The 24342-nt window shown below is 42.2% G+C and overlaps 1 protein-coding gene across 3 annotated transcripts in view; it reads right to left on the bottom strand.

Moving 5' to 3' along the window:
- gpr107 (G protein-coupled receptor 107) overlaps positions 1-24342 on the bottom strand; it is a 115318-nt gene that overhangs the window by 80201 nt on the left and 10775 nt on the right. For all 3 annotated transcript variants that reach the window (XM_068012281.1, XM_068012280.1, XM_068012282.1), the window contains exons 3-12: positions 21576-21626; positions 20568-20656; positions 20286-20467; positions 18777-18814; positions 18138-18185; positions 17921-18031; positions 16273-16406; positions 9873-9948; positions 5395-5468; positions 2321-2438 (exon numbers count right to left, since the gene is read on the bottom strand). In XM_068012281.1, the coding sequence (XP_067868382.1) occupies positions 2321-2438; positions 5395-5468; positions 9873-9948; positions 16273-16406; positions 17921-18031; positions 18138-18185; positions 18777-18814; positions 20286-20467; positions 20568-20656; positions 21576-21626 (921 nt within the window). The remainder of the gene's footprint in view (positions 1-2320; positions 2439-5394; positions 5469-9872; positions 9949-16272; positions 16407-17920; positions 18032-18137; positions 18186-18776; positions 18815-20285; positions 20468-20567; positions 20657-21575; positions 21627-24342) is intronic.

Consider the following 24342-nt stretch of genomic DNA (forward strand, 5'->3'; position numbering starts at 1 on the left):
AGGAGTGCACGCTGTACCTGACCAGAGTGCATATTTAAATACTGTAGCCATTTAATATATATTAGATAAATAATTATATGTACACACAAATACTTTTCAAATATTATCATCTAGAATTTTGCCTTTGTGGCCCACTGGATCTTGGAACTGTGTAAACTAGGAAAGATCACAACTGTGGTACGTGGGCCCCTGTGTGTCAGGGGCAATATTAACTATGTAAAAATTTTAAAAACATTTTAAAATGCAATCACATGGTGAATCTCCTCATAATTAGAGGTTGCCATCTTCGCAATGTCCCCCAGACTGGATGTTGAGCTTAACATTTCCAAAATTTCTATTCTCCCACCACCATCCTACCCCACAACAGCAAAAGAAAAACTTACTGTCTCCCCAAAGCAAGTCTGGCAATTCAATGCATAGCTTAAATTAAAATTGTGCCCCCTATTATAGTACAACTCCCATTTTCTTCCCTTGAATTTCTCTCACCCTCCAAAATACCCATTCTTCAGATTCAGGCAATCCTCCATGACTGGGAGTGCCAAATGATCTAAATCTCACTGCAGCTGTCAATATTGTTCTTGTTTCAGTCACGAAGGAGCAATGTGCCAGCCCAAGATTCAATACTCTGCCCAACAATCAGATGGATGCCAACAATTCTCTACCCCCTAATCAGGTGAATATCAGCACAGGATTAAGCACAAGTGGAGTGTTAATATGCTACATCACCAGGTGTCAGCTTTATGACATCAGTCAGCGAACATCCCCAACACCATGCTCTTACCATCCTCTCACCAGCACCACCCCCTCCCTCCATATCCTCACTGTAATGAAATGAAGAACCATCACACTATTCCCTACTTCAACTCACTTTCCTTGGACCTCAAATCTGTGAAACTCATTGCCACCTTCAGAACATGAGAACATAAGAAACAGGAGTAGGCCATTCAGCTCCTTCAGCCTGCTCTGCCATTTAACAAGATTATAGCTGATCTGATTGTGGCCTTAACGCCACTTTCCTGCCTGCCTCCCCATAGCCCTTCATTCCCCTGTAGATTAAAAAGAACTCAGTCTTGAATATAATCAATAATCCAGCTTCCACTGCTCTCTGGGGAAGAGAATTCCAAAGATTAACAACCCTCTAAGAGAAGAAATTCCTCCTCATCTCCATCTTAAAAGGGAGACCCCTTATTTTGAAACTGTGCCCCTTAGTTCTAGATACACCCACGAGGGGAGACATCCTCTCAGCATCTACCCTTCAAGACCCCTCAGAATCTGATATGTTTCAACAAGATCACCTCTCATTCTTCTAAACTTCAATGAGTATAGGCCCAACCTGCTCAACCTTTCTTTATAAGACAACCCCTTCATCCCAGCTATCAGCCGAGTGAACCTACTTTGAAGTATATCAAACCTTAAGTAAGCAGACCAAAACTGTACACAGTACACTAGGTGCGGTCTCACCAATGCCCTGTTCAGTTGTAGCAAGACTTCAGTTTTATACTCCACCCGCCTTGCAATAAAGGCCAACATTCAATTTCAGCCTTCCATTCCTACTATAATCTACACGATTTTTTTTTTTAAACACACATGTGGCATCACCTAACCAATAATTAATTTACTGAATCCTTGGGTATGAGGAAAGAGCAGGGGAGCGGGAATAATTGGATAGCTCTTTCAAAGCACCAGCAAAGGCAAGATGCACCATATGACCCCCTTCTGAGCTGCATCGTTGCATAATTTCTTCTCCCATTCCTTTCAAGCATGGCATCCTGCACAATAGCTTCTGGCCCTTCAAGGTTTCTCAAAATGTACTAGCTACATCCAAGAAGTTTGCATTCAGGATTTTAAAAAGGCCCAGAACAGTGATTTTCAGTCATAGGGAGGTATGACAGGGCCTCATGCCCATTTTGCAGTCTTTCACAATGAAATCAGAGAAGCAATAATCTGAATTCATACAAATTCAGCCTCACACCGCAGCCTCACAGCTCCAGGGACCCGGGTTCGATTCTGGGTACTGCCTGTGCGGAGTTTGTAAGTTCTCCCTGTGACCGCGTGGGTTTTCGGCAGGTGCTCCGGTTTCCTCCCACAGCCAAAGACTTGCAGGTGATAGGTAAATTGGCTGTTGTAAATTGCCCCTAGTGTAGGTAGGTGGTAGGAAATATGGGATTACTGTAGGGTTAGTATAAATGGGTGGTTGTTGGTCGGCACAGACTCTGTGGGCCGAAGGGTCTGTTTCAGTGCTGTATCTCTAAAAAAAAAATGATGCATGTGTGCAGAATGTGAATGCTGCAAAAAGAGCAGCATCAACATTGCCCTTTACCTGGAGTGGAATAACGATCATAAAGGTTTTCTTGTCTTTGTCTGACAGGATGTGTTTAACGAAGGCCCAGCCAGTTCCTATCAGTGCTATTGTAATGAACAAGAGAGCACCTTTCAACCTTAAAAAAAAACAGCATACAGTATTAGCAAAGAGGAGGATTCAAGGCTAGTCAATGGCAAAGCCATTTTCCCTGGATATAACTGTGTGTCTGTGGCAGCGAGAGTTACAGCTGTCACTGCAAAATTAATTGGAAATGGTGCTTTTCACTTATTTGGATAGCCAGAGTTCCAGCCATTTGACACTTAAAGATATTTACTAATGGACTACTTTAATGCAGATGTCTAACCATTCTCTTATTAAATAGCAATTGGTGGATACTAAACAGTGATTAAAAATACTTGCATTTATAAGGAACCTTATCATGTTGTCTAAATGTGTCAAACACCCCGATTTAAAATGCCATATAGTTTTTCCACAGGGTCTGAGATACATGGTGCATTAAATGTGAAGCTTTCATATTTGTGTTGTGCATAGCAGTTTATATCTGTTAGAAAAGCTTATGTTGCATCTTCATTGTTCTGGGCTAAGGTCCATAAGGTAGCCATTCTGTTATGTCATTGGAATGTAAATAATATGATTTTGGCAGTAATGTTCAGGACCCCCAAACAAATGTTCTTTGTATGTAATTGTTATATATTGGCTTTCAATGGTGACTCTTCAGTTTAAAACTGTGAATCACTGACCATAAGGACATGGGAAACAAACAAATGCCATTCAACACATCTAGCTCTTATTCCTTAAATCTATTTTTAAAAAGTTGATGTTTGTGAAGTGCACGGAAAAAGTGACTTAAATTCCTCTTTGATGATTGCTGCATTATTTATTAATCCAGCGCAGTTAAAATAGAAACAGTAATACTGACAGAAATAAAAGAAAAATACTGCAGATGATGGAAATCTGAAATAAAAGCAGAAAATGCTGGAAATCCTCAGCAGGTCAGGCAGCGTCTGTGAAGTGAGAAGCAGAGTTAACGTTTCAGGTATGTGACGGCACAGTGGCTAGCACCGCAGCCTCACCGCTCCAGCGACCCGAGTTTGGTTCTGGGTACTGCCTGTGCGGAGTTTGCAAGTTCTCCCTGTGACCAAGTGGGTTTCCGCCGGGTGCTCCGGTTTCCTCCCACAGCCAAAGACTTGCAGGTTGCTAGGTAAATTGGCCATTGTAAATTGCCCCTAGTGTAGATAGGTGGTAGGAGAATTGAGGGAAGGTGGGGATGAGGTAGGGAATATGGGGTTAATGTAGGATTAGTACGTATGGGTGGTTGTTGGTCGGCACAGACTCGGTGGGCCGAAGAGCCTGTTTCAATGCTGTATGACTCTATGACACTCAAGTAATCAAGGTGAGGGGTTCACAAAATACCAACTTGAAAGAGCTAAGCCCAAAAGATTCATAACCCATTATCTGCATTTCAGTTCTGAAATTATTCCAAGCTGCTGGTCACACCCCATCCCCTGAAAAGAGGGAAGGCAAATGATCTGCCCTTACACCTCCACCGATGCCACCTCACACTGGCTGCAAGGATACGTGTGAGAGCATTCCAGGGCAATCCTTTCCCCAATTCTTCCTGCCTTCTTCCTGTAGTGGGGCTAGCTCGGAGCCTCCTTACAACAAAAACTGGCAAATGGAAGAATGTGGAAGCAAAGCTACATCATTCAGTCTGAGCAGAAAGATTGTCCTATTTATCAACAGGAACCAGAGTTTAAAAAGTGTTCACTTCGTACTTTTTTTCCGAAACCATTTTATTGCCAAACAGATATCTTGAGCAGAGCACAAACAGTGCATAAGATTAAATGGATGTGGTACTTACATCATCAGCTCCTACATCATATGGTTTTCACCAGCTATTTTAAGTGATGTATTACTGGGAAATATAAGGCAGGTTTCTAAGGCAAAGTACTGGGAACATTACTCTGTGTCTGGCTGTGCTTGATACAGGCACTGGGTGCCTGAAGTAAGAAGAGTTCGATTCCCCTAGCACTGTTCACTTTGAAGAGCACAGAAGGAATTACAAAGGGAGCACACTATCCCTAATAAATGCGAACGACAACATATCAGTGAAGTGAAATTTACTGTACACTTCTGATTGTCACTCTTATCTCTTGCAACTCTGCTTCACACAGGTTAGCTGCATCCTGGCAATAGCTACTTTGTGCACAACACTCCCTGCAGTTTTGTTACATAAAACATACTGGCATAAGGGAGCAAACAAATGCTGTAAACCTGAAACAAAAACAGGAAATGCTAGAAATACACAGTAGACCTGTCAGTACCAGAAAAGATAAACGGTTAATGTGTCAGGTGTAGACCTTGTGTCAGAACTCATGAGAGCAGTTCTGACGAAGGGTCTGTACGTGAAATGTTTATCTTTCTTCTTTCAGATACTGTAGGACATGCCGAGCATTTCCAATTTTATTCTTGCAATACCAAGCATGATTAAAAGGCACCAGTCAGTGCAGTATCTCTCTGACATGTAGAATCATGTGAAAATTCTGTAGAATAGGCTGCTTTAAATGAATTACTACTTCCATCCTTCACCAGGATATATTTTTATTAACATCCATCGGCAGGTAACTGGAGTGATAAATAAACATTAAGATCATTTTATAAAAGCTACATTTTTCTTCTTCAGATTTTCCTGCTCCCACCAATAGTATGACCTGCTCCCTGGCTTCAGTCAATGCCTCTATGAAACTGGCCTCAAGGAAGAGCAAGCCAACAGCTCAGGGCAATGGTCTCTCAAAAAGCCTCTGCTTGACATCTTTCCATTCTGGAGGAAGAGATACACAATATAGTGCATGCAGATTCATATGCCAAGACACACATTCCACAGGTCCATGAGATGCTAATTGATAATCTTGGTGCACACTTAATCGTTTGTAAATAGCTGTGGTCCTTCAATGATTCCATTTCCCCAAAAGTTTTTTTTGTAATTTTGAATGATTGGTTTCAGAAACACATTTGGAATCTACGGCTTTCAAAAATATCCCAACGATAAAGGGACCTGATAATCTACTTACAAGTGAGTTATGTAATACACCACAGCCCAGCCTTCAATGGGATATCCCTGAGTTGAAATAAAGTGATAATCAATCTGTTGGGAGAAAAAAAAAGGAGCATTATTAGTTGATTAATGATATCTGGAAAAAGTACAATTTTCTTTTATGGGAATGACTTCTGTGACATCTCTCCACACACCCCAATTCCCCACCCTGTTACCTCAACATTCTGTGGTAGCGATGGTAGGTCTCAGCCATCAGTTATTGCTGTTCGGGGCTGCCTGCGAGGAAGAGCAGAGAATAGTTCCCTGTCTGCCATGTGGAGATACCCAGCCCCAGATCTAATGTCAAAAATATCTATGGCTCCATGACTTCTTGAATCCTGGTTTATGAAAGTGCTGAAAATTCATAATGAATCAGTTCTGCAGAGGTTATATGATGGATTTTGTACAAGCTATGTTATAAACGTCACACGTGGATCATGAGATTTAGTACTTCTAGGGTTCATGAAGCTCCCTTCTGAATTGAACAGTGCCCTTCATAATTGCTGAACGAAGCCTACATGTTTATCTTGTACCATCACCAGACACTGCATACATTGTCAGTAACAAAGTAATCTCATTAGTCAACTACAGCTCTTTAAATCACTTTGGCACTAATGACGGTGAACAGGGATGAAGGCAAATTTGAACATTCAAGTCCAGGCTGTATCACTGAATAAGTCTCACAAATATTTCAATTTCTTTTGCAGACAAATGCACACAGCTATGATGCTTCCTATTAAATGAAGGTACCTGCAACCACATAACCCCACCCCACCCCATCCCCACCTGTCTTCGGATCTAAGCATCGCACTTCAGCTGGCGAAGATGTGTGGTCTTCAATAAAATTATGGAAGCTCCGTCTCACTGAGCTGACATGGACTAATGGTACAAAAGGTTTCTTTTCTCTTTCCGAAACCACCTCCCCAAAAAACTCCAGATACACTCTCTCCAGCAGCCAAACAACATTGGCTTTATGGAGACTGATGCTCAAGCACAAATCTGTGGTGCAAGACTGCTGCTCTCCCCAAGTGACCTGGTTGTGGTGCCTGGCCCTAACAGAGTCCCACTGGTGGCCCAACAGAGCTGCAGCCCTTAGTGTTGCCTTTTGGTGGCATCTCTCAGTAGATTCTGAATAAGAGCAATGTTTGAGATGGGGAGTCTGCATTATTTACATCAAGCAGTATGATTGGCCACCAGGAGGTGGGAACAGGGGGTTACATCTAATGGTAAACTGCCAAAATATAAAAATCCTCAAGAATCAGACTGAAGGAGCAAAGCAGAAGAAGAAATCAACCCACTCCTATTCTATCCTTGTAACTGTCTAAGAATACCAGTGCAAAGGAAGAACAAGCTAACGTCATGCCCAGTGCATTTTGTTCAAATCTAAAGCACTGATGAAAGGGTTAACATTAAGCCAGTTTATTATGTTGTTGGCGGCACCAGCCATCATCACTCAGGATAATGTTTTTGAAAAGTACTTAATGAGAACAATCCCACATCAGTTTGATGATGGGGCAATTAAGCACTGCAGAGCACATGGGGATTAAACGATTAGCATTTTAGAATAAGCATACTACACAAATACAGATACAGCTCTCGAGTTGCGTCACACCAACACTAATGATACATAATCACAACATTTCTATTGCAACAAATGTATGACTATCAAACTCTGAAGGAACATCACTTTTAATGCATGGTTTTAAACAAAAGCTGCCAGCTTTTTCCCCCTTTCCTTATTAGAATTACATTTGTCCTTCTTTAACTGAACTCTGCCAATTTAGTTCTATGCCACATTAAAATGACCAGCTGTATCAGTATTAAAACCCACATAAAACTCTGGAAAAACAATTCAAAATAAATATAACGTGAATTAGGTAGCACGGCCTCATCTAATACATTTTAGTCTCAAGAACTATGATAGGTATTCTAGTGCACCTAATACCGATACATGACAGTAGCTTGGAAACCAACATACAGTGGATGAATGATAATGAACAGTTGTACCGCGACAAATTAAAATAAAATGGTCTTCCTGGTACATGTGATGACTCTAAACAATGAAAGAATGGCAAATGTTTTCTTAAATAATAGCAAACTAATATTAAAAAGTTATACATCAATTTAGCAGATTCAGGCATTAGAGCACTGACATTCAGCATTAACAGATTTACCTCCCCCCCTCCCACCCAGTGAACAAATCTGGTTAGAAATCAACTCCCAGTCAGCACCTAATTGTAGCTCCATCAATGTAAAGGAGCTGAATGTAGCATTCCCTGCTAGTGAGGGTGGTGAAAAACTCACATTTCAGCAATCCTTGACATCTCCTGTTAGCCAGCTAAAAGGGGCAGATCAGAAGTCCACGTACTCAGTCAGATGGAATGGAGAAAGAGGATCTTATCCAAACACCTCTCAAAACAATGGTTGATATCCTTCCATCGAGGAAAGATGATGGACACGCAGCAAACAATCCAATTAGGTAGTGTGTCTTCTCTTGGTTCACCTTTGCTGATGCCTGTGAAGGCCAATCCTTGAGGTAGGTTCTACCACAAGTGCCGCACGTGAAGCTGCGAATTATTGTTTTCAGTGTTGGCGCCTGCTGCAAAGCTGCTGTAGCCACTGGTCGTCGTGGTAATGCATGCCAGTCCACAGGATGTGTCACCATTTCCCTCTTTCGCCACCTGGTGACTCCCAGGTGTGATAGTCAACATTTAGGGCCTTCATGTCACTTGAATCGGAGCTTTGGGCGCCCCACTGGTCGTCCGGCCCCGGCAACCTCACCATACAGGAGTTCCTTGGGTATGTAACCGTCTTCCATCCTGTGGATGTGTCCGATCCACCGAAGCCGCCACTGTTTGATTAGCGGCAACACATTTGGGAGCTCTGCCTTTGAGGACTGCCACATTTGTGATTTTGTCCTGCCAGGATACACCCATAATGCGCCGCAGACAGCGAAGATGGAAAGTATTGAGCTTCTTCTCCTGGTAGCTGTAAGTCACCCATGTTTCACAGCCATACAGCAAGGTGCTGAGAACACAGGTCTTATCAGCTTGGTCCTAAGGGTCAGCTTGGTGTTATCCTATGCGCGTATTGCGAGTCGGCCAAAGGTGGGAGCTGCTTTCCCTATGCGTGTATCGAGCTCTGCATCAAGGGACAGATTGTCTTGTCTGTCACTGTGGACCCAAGGCAGCAGAGTTTTCTAACCACTTCCAGTGCCATAAGCCAGCTACAAGTGCAGGGATCAGGGTTTATCGTTTTACCTTACTTTCGTAGATCTCACGAAGGCATTCGATACCGTAAGCAGAGCAGGGATCTACAAGATTGGAGGAAAAACTGGATGTCCACCGAAGCTCCTCAATTTCATCTGCTCCTTCCATGACAACATGCACTGCACAAAACAGTTTGATGGTTCCACTTCTGACCGTTTCAGAGTGAAGAATGGAGCGAAACAGGGTTGTATCCGAGCCCCCACTCTTTTTGTTATCTTCTTCTCTATGTTCCTGATTTTCGCCTTCCCAGCAGATATGGAAGGAGCCTATTTGCACACTAGGTCAGACGGCAAGCTCTACAATCCATCAAGGCTGTAAGCGAAGACAAAAACAGATCGCATCCTGATCAGAGAATCCCTCTACGCTTATGATGCTGCGCTAGTCACTCACATGGAAATTCAGCTACAAAGACTCATGGACCTTCTCTCCCATGTCTGTAACTTGTTCTTGACTATAAATGTCAAGAAAACCATGGTCATGGGATAGGGTGTTGCATCTCCGTCCCTGATCACACTAAATAAACACCCCACTGGAAGTGGTTAGCTCATAAAAACAGCCACAAAACAACTGGCAGCTCCCACTAGATGTTAACATTCGTAGCTCTGGCTGAGACCCATGAACTCAATACAGATCAAACTTGGGACATTACTGTTCTTTATGGTTTGTGTATTCAATGGAAAAACTCACTGAGGCATCGGGGGAGCCCCAGACACCAGTTGTAAACAGATTCCCTCTCTGTGTCTAATTTTGAAGATTTTCATGTACAGTAACTGCGCCATTCCCCAACAGAGAAGACAGGAAACTAACGTGATCCCATGCACTGCTGTGTAACAGGCTGACTGCACATGTTGGACAACCGTGAATATCAATTTTTCCTCACTTCCTTCCAAGGAAGCAACTTACTTACAAATCAGTGCAATATTTTAATTTCTCAAGCCCCCTCCTTCCCCCACATTGATCAAGATCAAGACCTTGTCACGATAGGTAAATCAGAGGGATAGCCCACGTGCAACTCTCCACATCACAGGATGCTGCTGTCACAACAATATTAATGCACCAGTGTACTACTCAATCACAAAGAGCCCATTAAACAGGCACATATTAAATAATTCACAAACATTGTTAGAAGGTGCTATGCTCATTGTTCTTGTAATAAAAATGCTGAAATGATACGCGGGTCACTTACAGCGTGGAAAACTAGAGAAAGGGATTTGGTGAATGCAAGAGCCCCCATCAGCCAATGGATCTTAAACACATCGTTGCTAAGGAAAGAAGAATGCAAGTGGTAAGTATGCTGATCACATATCCCATTTTATTACATGAAGGATTGAATTTAAAGTCAAACCTTAATCATTACATTTTCACTTTGCCTGTATATATGAGTGTATATAGTAAGTGAGAATCAGTTGAAATGCTGGCTTCTGCATTAATTTCCCCACATTTCATTACTTCAAAATACTATCTGACCACTCCAGATTTCTGATCTACAGTGCCTTACCTTTATGTATTTGTGGGCAGAATGCGATGGATAGAAAATTGGTTGGCAGACAGGAAACAGAGTAGGGATAAATGGGTCTTTTTCCGAATGGCAGGCAGTGACTCGTGGGGTACCGCAGTGGGGGATCGGTGCTAGGACCCCAGCTATTCATAATACACATTAATGATTTGTTTATTTATTTATTTATTTATTTATTTAGAGATACAGCACTGAAACAGGCCCTTCGGCCCACTGAGTCTGTGCCGACCATCAACCACCCATTTTATACTAATCCTACATTAATCCCATATTCCCTACCACATCCCCACAATTCTCCTACCACCTACCAACACTAGGGGCAATTTACAATGGCCAATTTACCTATCAACCTGCAAGGCTTTGGCTGTGGAAGGAAACCGGAGCACCCGGCAGAAACCCACGCGGTCACAGGGAGAACTTGCAAACTCCACACAGGCAGTACCCAGAATTGAACCCGGGTCGCTGGAGCTGTGAGGCTGCAGTGCTAGCCACTGTGAGGGAACTAAATGTAATATCTCCAAATGTGCACATGACACAAAACTGGGTGTGAGGGCGAGTTGTGAGGAGGATACAGAGAGGCTTCAGGATGATTTGGACAATTGAGTGAGTGGGCTAATGCATGGCAGATGCAGTATAATGTGGGATGTCTTGCTGCAATTATATAGGGCCTTGGAGAGGCCACACCTGGAATATTGTGTGTAATTTTGGTCTCCTTACCTGAGGAAGGATGTTCTTGCTATGGAGGGAGTGCAGCGAAGGTTTACCAGACTGATTCCTGGGATGGCGAGACTGACATATGAGGAGCTATCAAGTCGGTTAGGATTATATTCGCTGGAGTTCAGAAGAGTGAGGGGGGATCTCATAGAAACCTTTAAAATTCTAACAGGACTTGACAGGGTAGGAAGGATGATCCCGATGGTGGGGGAGTCCAGAACCAGGGGTCATAGACTAGGGATACGGGGTAAACCTTTCAGGACTAAGATGAGGAGAAATTTCTTCACCCAGAGAGTGGTGAGCCTGTGAAATTCGCTACCACAGAAAGCGGTTGAGGCCAAAACATTGAATGTTTTCAAAAAGGAGTTAGATATAGCTCTTGGGTCTAAAGGGATCAAAGGGTATGGGGTGAAAGCCGGAACACGTTCCTGAGTTGGATGATCAGCCATGATCATAAGGAATGGCAGAGCAGGCTCGAAGGGCCAAATGGCCTACTCCTACTCCTATTTTCTATGCTTCCATGTTTCTATGTCCCTATTTCAGCTCTGTACTTACTGTGGATTTTTTCCCTTCCCGAACACTCTACTGCCTTGCAAAGTTATGATTCCACTGGTGCAAAATGCCCTCAACAAAAACAACAACTTATATTTATATAACACCTTTGAAATAATCAAGAGTGCCAAGCCTGCCATACTTTCAGCACTCCACAAATTCTTTGCCTGTGCTGGGATGAGAAGCAGTACCACGGGACATGCGCGATGCCAATATTATCACCCTCTAGAAGAACAAGGGTGACCGCGGTGACTGCAATAACTACTGTGGAATCTCCCTGCTCAGCATAGTGGGGAAAGTCTTTGCTCGAGTCGCTTTAAACAGGCTCCAGAAGCTGGCTGAGCGTGTCTACCCTGAGGCACAGTGTGGCTTTCGAGCAGAGAGATCCACCATTGACATGCTGTTCACTCTTCGTCAGCTACAGGAGAAATGCCGCGAACAACAGATGCCCCTCTACGTTGCTTTCATTGATCTCACCAAAGCCTTTGACCTCGTCAGCAGACGTGGTCTCTTCAGACTACTAGCAAAGATTGGATGTCCACCAAAGCTACTAAGTATCATCACCTCATTCCATGACAATATGAAAGGCACAATTCAGCATAGCGGCGCCTCATCAGACCCCTTTCCTATCCTGAGTGGTGTGAAACAGGGCTGTGTTCTCACACCTACACTGTTTGGGATCTTCTTCTCCCTGCTGCTCACACATGCGTTCAAGTCTTCAGAAGAAGGAATTTTCCTCCACACAAGATCAGGGGGCAGGTTGTTCAACCTTGCCCATCTGAGAGCGAAGACCAAAGTATGGAAAGTCCTCATCAGGGAACTCCTCTTTGCTGACAATGCTGCAGTAACATCCCACACAGAAGAGTGTCTGCAGAGACTCATCGACAGCATTGCGGCTGCCTGCAACGAATTTGGCCTAACCATCAGCCTCAAGAAAACGAACATCATGGGACAGGACGTCAGAAATGCTCCATCCATCAATATCGGTGACCACGCTCTGGAAGTGGTTCAAGAGTTCACCTACCAAGGCTCAGCTATCACCAGTAACCTGTCTCTCGATGCAGAAATCAACAAGCGCATGGGAAACGCTTCCACTGCTATGTCCAGACTGGCCAAGAGAGTGTGGGAAAATGGCGCACTGACACGGAACACAAAAGTCCGAGTGTATCAAGCCTGTGTCCTCAGTACCTTGCTCTAAGGCAACGAGGCCTGGACAACGTATGTCAGCCAAGAGTGACATCTCAATTCATTCCATCTTCGCTGCCTCTGTAGAATCCTTGGCATCAGGGGGCAGCACCGTATCTCCAACGCAGAAGTCCTCGAGGCGGCCAACATCCTCAGCATATACACCCTATTAAGCCAGCGGCGCTTGAGATGGCTTGGCCATGTGAGCTGCATGGAAGATGGCAGTATCTCCAAGGACTCATTGTACAGCAAACTAGTCACTGGTATCAGACCCACCGGCTGTCCATGTCTCCGCTTTAAAGACGTCTGCAAACGCGACATGAAGTCCTGTGACACTGATCACAAGTTGTGGGAGTCAGTTGCCAGTGATCGCCAGAACTAGCGGACAGCCATAAAGGCGGGGCTAAAATGTGGTGAGTTGAAGAGACTTAGCAGTTGGCAGGAAAAAAGACATACGTGCAAGGGGAGAGCCAACTGTGTAACAGCCCCGACAACCAATTTTCTCTGCAGCACCTGTGGAAGAGTCTGTCATTCTAGAATTGGCCTTTATAGCCACTCCAGGCGTTGCTTCACAAACCACTGACCACCTCCAGGCGCTTACCCATTGTCTCTCGAGACAAGGAGGCCAAAGAAGAAGAACATAATAAAACATCCCAAAGCACCTCATAGGAACATTTTAAAACAAAGTATGACACATGCAAGGAGCCTTAGGTCAGACAACCAAAAGCTCGGTTAAAGAGGTAGGTTTTAAGGAGTGTCTTAAAGGAAGAAAGCCAGGTGGAGAGGAAATTCCATAGCTTAGGCCCCAGGCAACTGAAGGCATGGCCACCAATGGTGTAGCAATTAAAATTGGAAATGCTTAAGAGGTTGGAATTAGAAGAAAACAGATATCTTTGAGGGTTATGGAGCTGGAGAAGTTAACAGAGTTGCTGCTTGACCGGGAGGCAATGCAGGTCAGGGAGCACTGGGATGAAAGGGCAACAGGATTTGGTGCATGTTAAGACAGGGGCAGCAGAGTTATGAATGCGCTCAAGTTCAGGGAGGGTAGAACTTGTGAGACCAGCCAGGTGTGCATTGCAATAGTCAAGTGTAGAGGTAACAAAGGCATGAATGAGGGTTTCAGCAGCAGATGAGCTGAAAAAGGGGAGAAATCGGACAATGTTATAGAGGTGGAGATAGGCAGTCTTAGTGATGGTGTGAATGTGTGCTCGGAAGCTCATCTTGGGGTCAAATACAACACCAAGATTGCGAACAGACTGCTTTAGTCTCAGACTGTTGCCAGGGAAAGGGATGGAGTCAGTAGCTAGGAACTGGCGTTTGGAGCGGGAACCAAAAACAATGGCTTCAATCCTCCCTATATTTAATTGGATGAAATTTCTGCTCATCCAGTACTGGATGTCAGATAAGCAGTCTGATAATTTAACAGTGGAGAAGTCGAGAGAGGTGGTGGTTAAGTACAGTTGAGGGTTGTCAGCGTACATGTGAAAATTAATGCGGTGCTTTCGTATGTCGCCGCCAATGGAGAGCATGTAGATGAGAAATAGGAAGGGGCCAAGGATATATCCTAGGGAACACCAGAGGTAATAGTGCAGGAGCAGGAAGCGAAGCCATTGCAAGTAATACTCTGGCTACAATTAGATAAGAATGGAAGCAGGTAAGAGCAGTCCTACCCAGCTGGATGACAGTGGAGAGGATGATGTGGTCAACCATATCAAAGGCTACAGACAGGTCGAGGAGGGATGGTTTACTTTTGTCAGTCACATAGGATGTCATTTCTGACTTTGATCAGAGCCATTTCATTACTGTGACAGGGCCAGAAACCTGATTAGAGGGATTCAAACACAGGCGTTCCAGGAAAGGTGGGCATGGATTTGGGGGGGGCGACAACTCACTCAAGAACTTTGGAGAGGAAAGGGAGGTTGGAGGTGGGACGGTGGGGGTCAAGGGTTGGTTTTTTTTGAGGAGAGGGACGATGAAGGCAGATTTAAAGGAGTGAGGGACAACACCTGAAGAGACCTCAACCACTGTTCTGGGTGGACCAGACAGTGAGTTGACATGCTATTCAAACAAACACAGGAACATCAGAGCCAAGCCTGATCCAGTCACAAGCACCGTACTGCTGGAATCAAAGAATAGTAAGCAGCAGTGAAAATCCTCGTTGACCTTTCTTCTCCTTAGCCCACGAAGTTGGTGCAAATATCGCATCCTTACTGGTGGGAAGGCAAAACTATCCAATCCAGATCAAAGATCCAGTGTGAAAATGTCCTGGTCTGTGTGGTTCAGCACAGAAACACAATGTATTTGCCCACTGAACAACTGTGGAGCCATAAGACATGTTTAATCATGCTAACTAAATGCAGAACTGCAATAGACAAGCTAATGTAATTAGTGTTTGAATGTGAAAGATTAGTAAAGTGCTGTTTTTATGGTTCTTGCCTGAATCCAGATTTATCTTTACATGTTCTTTTATACATTTTAAACTACCATGAAACAGTCCTGGGAGCCAGCCACCTTACCAGGAACATCCATAACTTAACAAAACCACATAGTCTTTGATATTTTCATGTGAACATGACAATCAATTTAGAGAAGATTAAAGCTAAAAACTTGGTGTTATCACTTACATTTCAATAAATTGTAGACATGAATTTATTGTGAAAACCATCTAGTGATATACTGATAGGATTTTGCACTTGCAAACTTGTGCGTATCTGGATAAGGCACTTAGAGCTGTGTAATAACAGGATGAAGTACTAGTGATTAAAAGTCTGCCATTAGCAATAGTAATAGTGGGAGCAATTTGAGCGATATTAACGATACACATTAAAATACACAAGTTTTAATTGAACTATTTTTATCGTTTGTTGATATCTATGTTCTAAACAAGCCCAGCAATAACACCAAAACTGCAGCTAATCATCACCACAGCCATTGGCTTACAGTCACCAAGTAAGTCAAATTCTGTTTTTATTGTGGGATGAGTTTTGTGTTTTAGGATTGTATTCCACAACTCTATTCATTTTTACCTAAGATCTGCAAACCAGTGCCTTCGATTGTCACTTTAACAGCAGAAACACTCCTCCTCTCCACCCCAGCAACACATTACAATCACACCTACAGTGTGCAGGAGATCTTTGCACATTAGATAAAAATACCAAATAAGATACCTGGGTAAATTACAAAAAGGAATGATTTATTAAACATGTACAAAAAATGGTTGGCATCCTTCCATCTATGAAAGATGATGGACACGCAGCAAACAATCCACTTAGGTGGGGTGTCTTCTCTTGGTTGATGGCTGTGAAGGCTAATTGAGAGGCAGATTCTGCCACAGGTGCTGCACATGAAGCTGCCAAGTGACACCGTGAGTTGTTGTTTTTGATGTTGGCACCTGTTGCCAAGCTGCTGTAGCAACTGGTCATCATGGTAGTGCACACCAGTCATGTGTACGAATCATGTATAAAAACTAACACGGAAATTGGATCAAAAATGTTTTAGATGGCTGGCGTCTACAAAATCCTACAGCTGTATTCCAACCCTGCATTTTGTTGCATAAAATTCATGTGTATTTGCACATCGTTGACCCTGTCCTCCAGAGTAATAAGTAATTGCACAGTACCTGCGTTTCCGGAGAATGTAAACCCAGACAACTCCAGCCAGGAAGAAGAAGAACGCCATGGAGATGTAGAGTTTGGGGAGTGGGATCTCTCCTGCAGACAAATAACTGCCAGGATTCTGTTCCACTATTGTAATCTGCAAGAAAATCACACAGCAGAAATTAGAGATAGCAAAAGACTACACCATTTGGTTTCCTCTTCACCCTTCTTCAAACATGAATGATTTAAAGATCTATTGAAGTCAATTAGGGAGAAAGTCCAAATTGTATAAGGTGTAAGGTGGAACAAACTGGTCTTTTCTGGTTCCATAGTTGTTGCAGCAATAAATTTCCCACAGAAGAGATCCTCAGTGAACTGAATTCCTTCCCATGAAAGGGGCCCACATAGAGCTGCACTGTTAGTTTTGCAAATTTCTACTTGACCTCACCCTCCCTGTATTGTGACTTGGCCAGTCAACCATCAACTTGCACAAACCGCAAAACTTCTGCAGATACCATTAGTATCATTTGGTGTTCTCTTTATAGCTCTTTCAATCCTGTTCTTCCATCACTGTTGGGTCCGTACAGTTAAGTATAGATTCACTGTGTTTGTTTAAAAGGGAGCAGGATGAGTTCCTGCGAATCAGGATATCTCCAGTCATAGAAGGTAGTTGGAGGAGTAACTTTATTTATTGATACCAGAGATTGAAGTCTTTTGAAGTTTGTCCGGTGTTCTCAGGGATGAGCTAAGAGTGCTGCCACTGAGCCAAGACTAACATCTATATAATGCACAATATATTATCCTGTTGCTAAGGTGGATTTGTCTCACACCAAGACCACAAGGTCTAGCTGTTGTTAGGTTAATCAGACTTTGTTACTTGATGGCATAATTTTGCAGTACTTTTAAGTTTCAAGCTCTGGGTCAATTACTGGCTTCTTTTAAATAAAAAAGATTGTTTTACATCTGCAACATCTGGTGTGTGAAGGTTTACTAGATGCAATTTTTTTAGTTATACTTTCCTCAAATTTTATCATTTAAGTTCTGCAGCCTCCAGAGTAGTGTCACAGTCAAGATTGCTGCAACATCAGTTATGAAGTAATGACAGCATCCTCAAGGGCAACTGATGGCTACTGTATCATTGCAACCAGTGTTTCCTTAATGGCAGAGAAGGAAAATTCAAAATGCAACCCAACAACACTGTTACATGCAAAGAATGCGTTCTTGGGTGAGGTACCAGTATGCCTGAGCCCCATATCCCAGCAGAGGAGGGAACTGAAAAATATTTTTGTCTGAATGAAAATAGAAATGTTGTGAAACTTGAAGTAAAAGAAAACACAAATGCTAGAAATCTACTACAAAAACATAAAATTCTGTAAAAACAGTCAGCATCTGAAAGATAAAAATCAAGTTAACATTTCAGGCAAACCCCTAGGTCCTGATGAAAGTTTACACCAGAACACAAATCTTTTTCTCAGTGATAATTAACCTGCCATACACTTCCAGAATTATTTTATTTTATATTTAATAAATTTAGTTTCAAATTTGCATATAAAAGTTTTCACGATGCTATAAAAAAGGACGACGGCACTCAGCCAATATTGGTGATTTGTTTAAATGTCCCTAATAGCTCTCTTGCTTCAGAAAGAGTAATGATGCCTTCCTTATACTCACATCCATATCAAATCGGAAAGACTGCAGAGATGGCTTTTTGTCAGTGTAGCAGTTATGGAAGTATAGACTGTAAAGTCCCTGCTCCTCCTCAGTATTAATAGTAAACGAGAACTGCAGGAGAGAAAAACACATCCAGGTTTGGACAATTTTCCAATTTGAGTAAGGCAGTGCAGACAGTATCCAAAGTATGAAGGATCAACTCCTAAATCCTACTTACCATGAATGAATAGGATGTATTTTTTTTCTGTAGTAGAAAAGTTTCAGCCTAAAATAGAAACAACGAGTTATTGTTTTGCTGCTTCCCCCACCACCACCCACCACCCCCCCAACCACCCGTTAATATCCAACTATCTTTACTCTGCAATGGCCTGTCCTCCTGGTGCCTTCAATTCTCTGAAAGGCTTATGTTGCAACAGTTGCTCTCCAGTAGATTACTGAAGTTGTACTAATCTGGACAGTGAGCATCAATTTTTATATCCACTATGCTCCCTCGTCCTTCACCCACCCTGTGCTATGCTATGCACAATCCCCAACCATAAAGTCCAGGAAGTCTTGTGCGTCTGGCATTAGGAGATATAATAATAACCACTTATTTTGCCTCCTGTCTCTTGTCCGTGATGTGATAGAAGTGTCAGGCAACTACATCCTGTTGACAGTAAAACTGGTCCAGAATTTGTGCAGTGACCAACCAGAGCACATCTCCAACATATAACACTGTACCTAACATTTCTTTAAAAAGAAATGCTTTGCATTACTTAGTTTCCAAAGAAAAAAGACCAGACTCTCATCTTTAATAGAAAAAGATTTGCATTTATAGCAGTCAAAATAAAAAAAGCAATACAGTACATTTACTGACCTTTGGTTCCGCAGCACTTTTTACAAATTTTGGCTTTGCTGTGAGGGGAAAATAAATATGTTTCTTTAGCACAGAGTGGCATGTGGTAAAAGAACAGTTTCTATTATCAATTTGTTCTGCTTTTCTTAAAAAAAAAATCTGCATCCAAGTTTTGTGCTCAGCTTTGCAATAAAACGATAACTTATTAAAACTTCCAGGCAGTTTACTGAAAGCACAGGACACCAATGGTACTGTGCAGAATCACAGCTGTGCCAATCGAGTAGTTCAGGTATCAAATATTTCACTAGTTTTTCCAATTATTAAATCAAATACGTAACTGTAAATATTAAGCAGCCAAAATTTGCTTTTCATTTTATCCTCCCTCTTTAAGGGCCTTGCCAGTATGCAAGGTTATCAGCAGGGAATTACAAGAAATTGACCCGAGACATTTGCTGCAATTTCCCCATCGCTTTGCATGTTCCACTTCCAGTAGTACACAAAGCATCAAAGCACACTTCATTGAAGGAATTTGTTAATAGATGTGGTTAAGCAACATGGCTATGTGCAAACCAGCTCAAAAACTCCACACTCTCTGGTGGGCTTTGTCACTAATTAACTGGGCACACCCTATTAGAACAGGTGAACTACTGCCCTCAAGGTTAAAGATGTGCTAAACCCAAGGGACTGATCAAATTATCCTGACCTCAAACAGGTGTGCATACTGGGAACTGTGCAAACAATAGACAGCCATAAATGTGCCTACATATTCTGCTTTAAGTACTGTATGATAAAACTGTTCAACGACTTCAAAGTACATGTATTGTCCTATTCCAGAAAGTCAGTTGGTGAAGTATAGAACCGGAACCAATCTTTACACACTTTTATAAGCATTTATTTATAGAGTTCCACATTATAAGCATGTAGCTCCTAAGCCAGCAATCACAGATTCAATCAGTGTCTTTTTATAGGGGCACAAGTGTATCCCCAGTTAAAGCCCACCACCTGCATATAATTAAAAACAATTAATATACAATTAACATGTATATTCTCTTTAAAAGAAAATATTAAAAAAAATATAAAAGGTTTACAGTGAAGAATTCAGCTCTACTACAAAGTCATCAGCGCTGGGAGTTACGACCGTTATTTTGTCATACTTGGCAATAGCTACCCTGATTTTTCTCAATCCATTATGTATTGAAGAAATGAAGAAAAATCAGGGATGAGAAAAGACCCTTTGGACAATAAAATTACTCCCTTTAATACAGTGACCTCCATTATAGTATCACCAGAAACCCTAGTGCTTCTTCCCAAACTTGCAGGCTTCTTTAGCCCTTTACTATTCCCCTACTTGTAGGAACAGGGCAAGCAGGTGACCTATATTAGTCCTTTTTCAGGTCCCCTCTCCAAGTAATTACCCGACAGCGCAGGTATGTATTTTGGGAGGGAGGGGTGGTGATGTGGTTAATAACTTTATTTCTTGCCCACCTTTAACAACCATTGGAGGAGCCTAAAAAATGCTTTTTGTTTTACCTTTCTGTGTTTCATCAGGCTGCTTGACAGTTTCATTCACCTTCTGTGGCTCTACCACTTTCTCTGAATCACTCTGTGGTTTCACATCTGTCTTGCTGATTTTGTCTTTGGTTGGTTGGCTTCCTGCAGTCCCAACATAATTGACAGGTAGCTGATTGCTGCTGGACTTCTGAACTCTAACTCTGGGAATCAATAACAGGTGTAAGAGGAACATGAAGGAACAGCTAAGCTGCCAGTGACTGAAGATTCCAATGGGAGATTTTTTTGTTGTTGTGTACTCACTGTTGCTTTCCAAAGTCAAAAAGGAAAAGTGTGACAGGTACATTAGCAGCTGGTTTTTTCTTCAAAAAGCAAAATTCGTTATCTTCTTCCTATTAATAATATAAAATCACCACAGAATAAAAATAGCAGTTTTTTACCTGAACATAAGTAGAATTAACTGCAATCCTGGGAAATACTCATTGCATTCACCAAAGTGCTCCTTCTGGGGGTCAGCCTTCTGCAGGTTGAAATTCTTCACCTACACTTGCACTGAGTCTGACATGAGATTCATGCAGAACTCAAGCACGAGTCTGGCTGGGCAGCGTATCAGTGGAATGCTAACTGCATTAATTAGAAACTGACTGTGGGAGGAAACTGATTCAGAGACCACCAACTGAGACAGGATGACCTTCTGATTAGGCTTCCATGTGAGGCATGGAAAAGCTCACAAAGAGGTGGTTGAAGACTGTCCTTCTGAGACTGGGGTGAAGATATTTTGAGATAAACTGGGGTTTGGGTTCTTGGTGTAAGAGACAATTTGAATTTTTCTTTAGAAATATCAATAGGAAATAATGCATTGAGCGCAAAACATTTTAATCGTAAGTGGCCGATTCAAAAGGTTGTGGCATATGAATCCAACTCCTTGTTCCAAAAAGTAAATCCCTCCCCTCGTGGATAAAGGCACTCTCTATGCTGATTTGGTCAATCTCATCCAAAGCCGCAGATGGAGTGCTGCGAGTGGTTTCAGGGTCCCTGGCCTAAAGGAAGGGAATATTCTACCAGGATTCCTGCTACTGCTAAATATCAAGTGAAGCCTGTCCAAGAGTGCATCTGTGGATATCAAGTGAGGACAGCAGCCAGATCAGCTGTGATTCCTTCCAAAGTCCAGTGATCTGCTTACTCTCAAATAAGATCACATAGCAAGAATAGCCGTTGGGTACGATAAAAGCGACTTGATGCTGTTCATGAAACTATTCAGAAAAAAAAATGCAAATCTCATCCCAAAAAAAAAGCTGATCGCTGACTTACCAGATAGGATGAGAAACCATCATTCTTGGTTCTGTCCAAACTAAGCCCCAGCTGAGAGGAAACGTAAAGAAAAAGAATACGTTAGTAGGTTCTTGTTAAAGAAAGAAACATGTGCATTTATATAGTGACTTGCACACCTCAGAACATCCCAAAGTGCTTCACAGCCAGATTACTTTTGAAGTACTGACACTGTTGTTATGTAGACAAATATAATCAGCCCATTCAGACACAGCAAGGTCCTACAAAAAGCCATGAGATCAATGTCCAGTTGATCTGCTTGGTGTTGGCTGAGGGCTACATTTTGGCTGGGATACCTGGAGAACTCCTCAAATCCTTTTCCGAACAGTACCATGAGAGTTTTTTTTTATATACTCGCCTGAAGAGGCAGATGAGGCTTCAGTTGAACATCTTAAAGTTAGAAAGCTTCCCAATTTTAGTTAAAATCATTTGAACAATCTGGAATTCATCGATATTGCACATATATTTTTGGATATAAACGCAAGTGCTTCCTTTTATTGCCATGTCAGAAAAATTCTACAAGCAAGTTTTTGCAAAGCCAAAATATCTTAAATGCAGATCTTTTCAGTAGCTTCAACAGTGCACAAGCACAGGCCCAACAAGTGCATATTTGGTACAGGTAACTGAGCTAAGAAACAAGAAAAGCAGCTAGTATCCCCACTCCTTGTCACAACCTTTGGTGGAAAGCACAGCCACATAGAAATCAGGTGAGGACACAATCAGGCTTGGCTGTGATGTTTCCCTTAGTCAAACAGCTTGCCAGCATTTACAATACAAAGGCAGAAATGAGGAATGGCCATCAGAAATGTAGCTGCACCCAAGGAACGAATCAGAATGTTCAGGAGAGGAAGGGAGAAAACAGAGGGGAAAAATATCCTGCAATAACATTTTCTTAAGAGCTGAAGTCCCATTATTTATAACTATGTATTTTTCTTCTGCTCCAGTTATCTCCTCTAAACACTGACACTCTGGGGCATGGATGACAAGGTAATCAAGAATAAAGAAGATTAATCAACCCAACTTAGTACATCCATCTAGAAAGGTCCGACATTCCCTCATTCCAACATTTAATTGGTTCTTAAATTATTTTCAGGTTTCCAACTTCAGAGCTGTCTGGGAGCTCATTTCATATATTTATCACTGTGTGAAGAGCTTTGGGATATCAGTGGTAAAATTAGCTTTTACTAGTTTGAACCTCTGTCCATTTATTCTACTCTAATAATTTAAAGTAACATTCTGGATTTACCTTGATCATTGTCTTTATTACCTTGCACCTCTCTGTAAGATCACTTTGGAGATGCCTCTTTTCCAGGCTGAAAACCTCAAGTTTCCCCAGTCTTTCCTTAAAATTTAGCAGTCTTGTGGCTCTTTTCTGCCTCCGATGCTTGAATATCTTCCTTCTGTCTCAGTGACCAGGACTGAACACAGTACTCAACCTGTAGCCTCAACATGACTAGCTCTACCCTTTTGCTCTCTAGTTCAACATTCTGTTGGCTTTGTTGATTGCTGGTCTGTATTAGTTGGACATATTAACTATCAAATATACGAGGGTTCCTAGGTTTTCTTTCAAATTCACCATGGTAATTTCAACACCCATCAAGGAGTATGTGTGGTGCCAATTTTTTTCCAATGTGCAGTACTTAACAATGCATTAAATATCATCTACCATTTTCCTGAGCACATAATTTGTCCACGTCATTCGATAATTCTGAACTGACTCCTCCAAATCCACTGCCCCTCCTAGTTACTCATCTGCAAATTTAACTACCTCCTACGGAGGTTCTGATTTCAAGTTATTGATCCAAATGAGAAACAGTGATCACCACCAACCCCTGTGACACCCTACACATTGCTTCCCCGCCACCCTGACATAACTTCACTAAGAAGTACCTGTTGTTCTTTACCACTGACCCGATTTCTTACCTATTTCCAAGATTTCCCATGGATCCTCACAGCTTTTGAGTTTAACTAATAGACTTACATGTGGAACTTGGTCAATTACCTTTTGGTAGTCTATGTTTATTCAAAGTCCACTTAGGTTGTCACTACCTCAAGATGTTTAGCAGATTTGTCAGGCAAGTTATTTTCCTTTCGAATCCATGCTGACAGCTCTTTATTATTGTTGGACAGAAAATAAAGTTTAATCATGATAAACGATTCCATTAGTGTCACTTTAAATCTGTGTAAAATAATGAGTTTGTAGTTGCCCATGTCTGTTTTCTTTTTATTTATTCATGGGATGTGAGCATCGCCGGCAAGACCAGCATTTATTGCCCATCCCTAATTTCCCTGGAGAAGGTAGTGGTGAGCCACTTTCTTGAACCGCTGCAGTCCATATGGTGATTGAGGAAGACATGCTGCTCACGCCTCCCCTAGGGAATACTCATTGGGGAGGATTTTTTGTTACTTTTTGGTTCTGCAATTATACTTCTTTTCTAGGTCTCTCTTTACTCCTCTGACCACCTTCTTAAAAACTTGTAGAATCATAGATTGATACAGCACAGGAGGCAGCCGTTTGGCTCTTCAGACTGTGCCAACTCTTGGGTAGAGCTATCCATTTAGTCCCTCTCCTCTTTCCTCCAAGCCCTGTAATATTTGTCCCCTTCAAAAATTTATCCAATTTGCTTTTGAAAGTTATCAAATTTGCTTCCACCCTCCTCTTTCTGGTAGTGCATTCCATATCACAAGTCGCTGCGTAAAATTCTGTTCCTCATGTTGCCTCTGGTTCTTTTGCCTCTCCCCTTAAATC

The sequence above is a fragment of the Heterodontus francisci genome, chromosome 32, assembly GCF_036365525.1.
Source record: "Heterodontus francisci isolate sHetFra1 chromosome 32, sHetFra1.hap1, whole genome shotgun sequence".
NCBI classification, from domain to species: Eukaryota; Metazoa; Chordata; class Chondrichthyes; order Heterodontiformes; family Heterodontidae; genus Heterodontus; species Heterodontus francisci.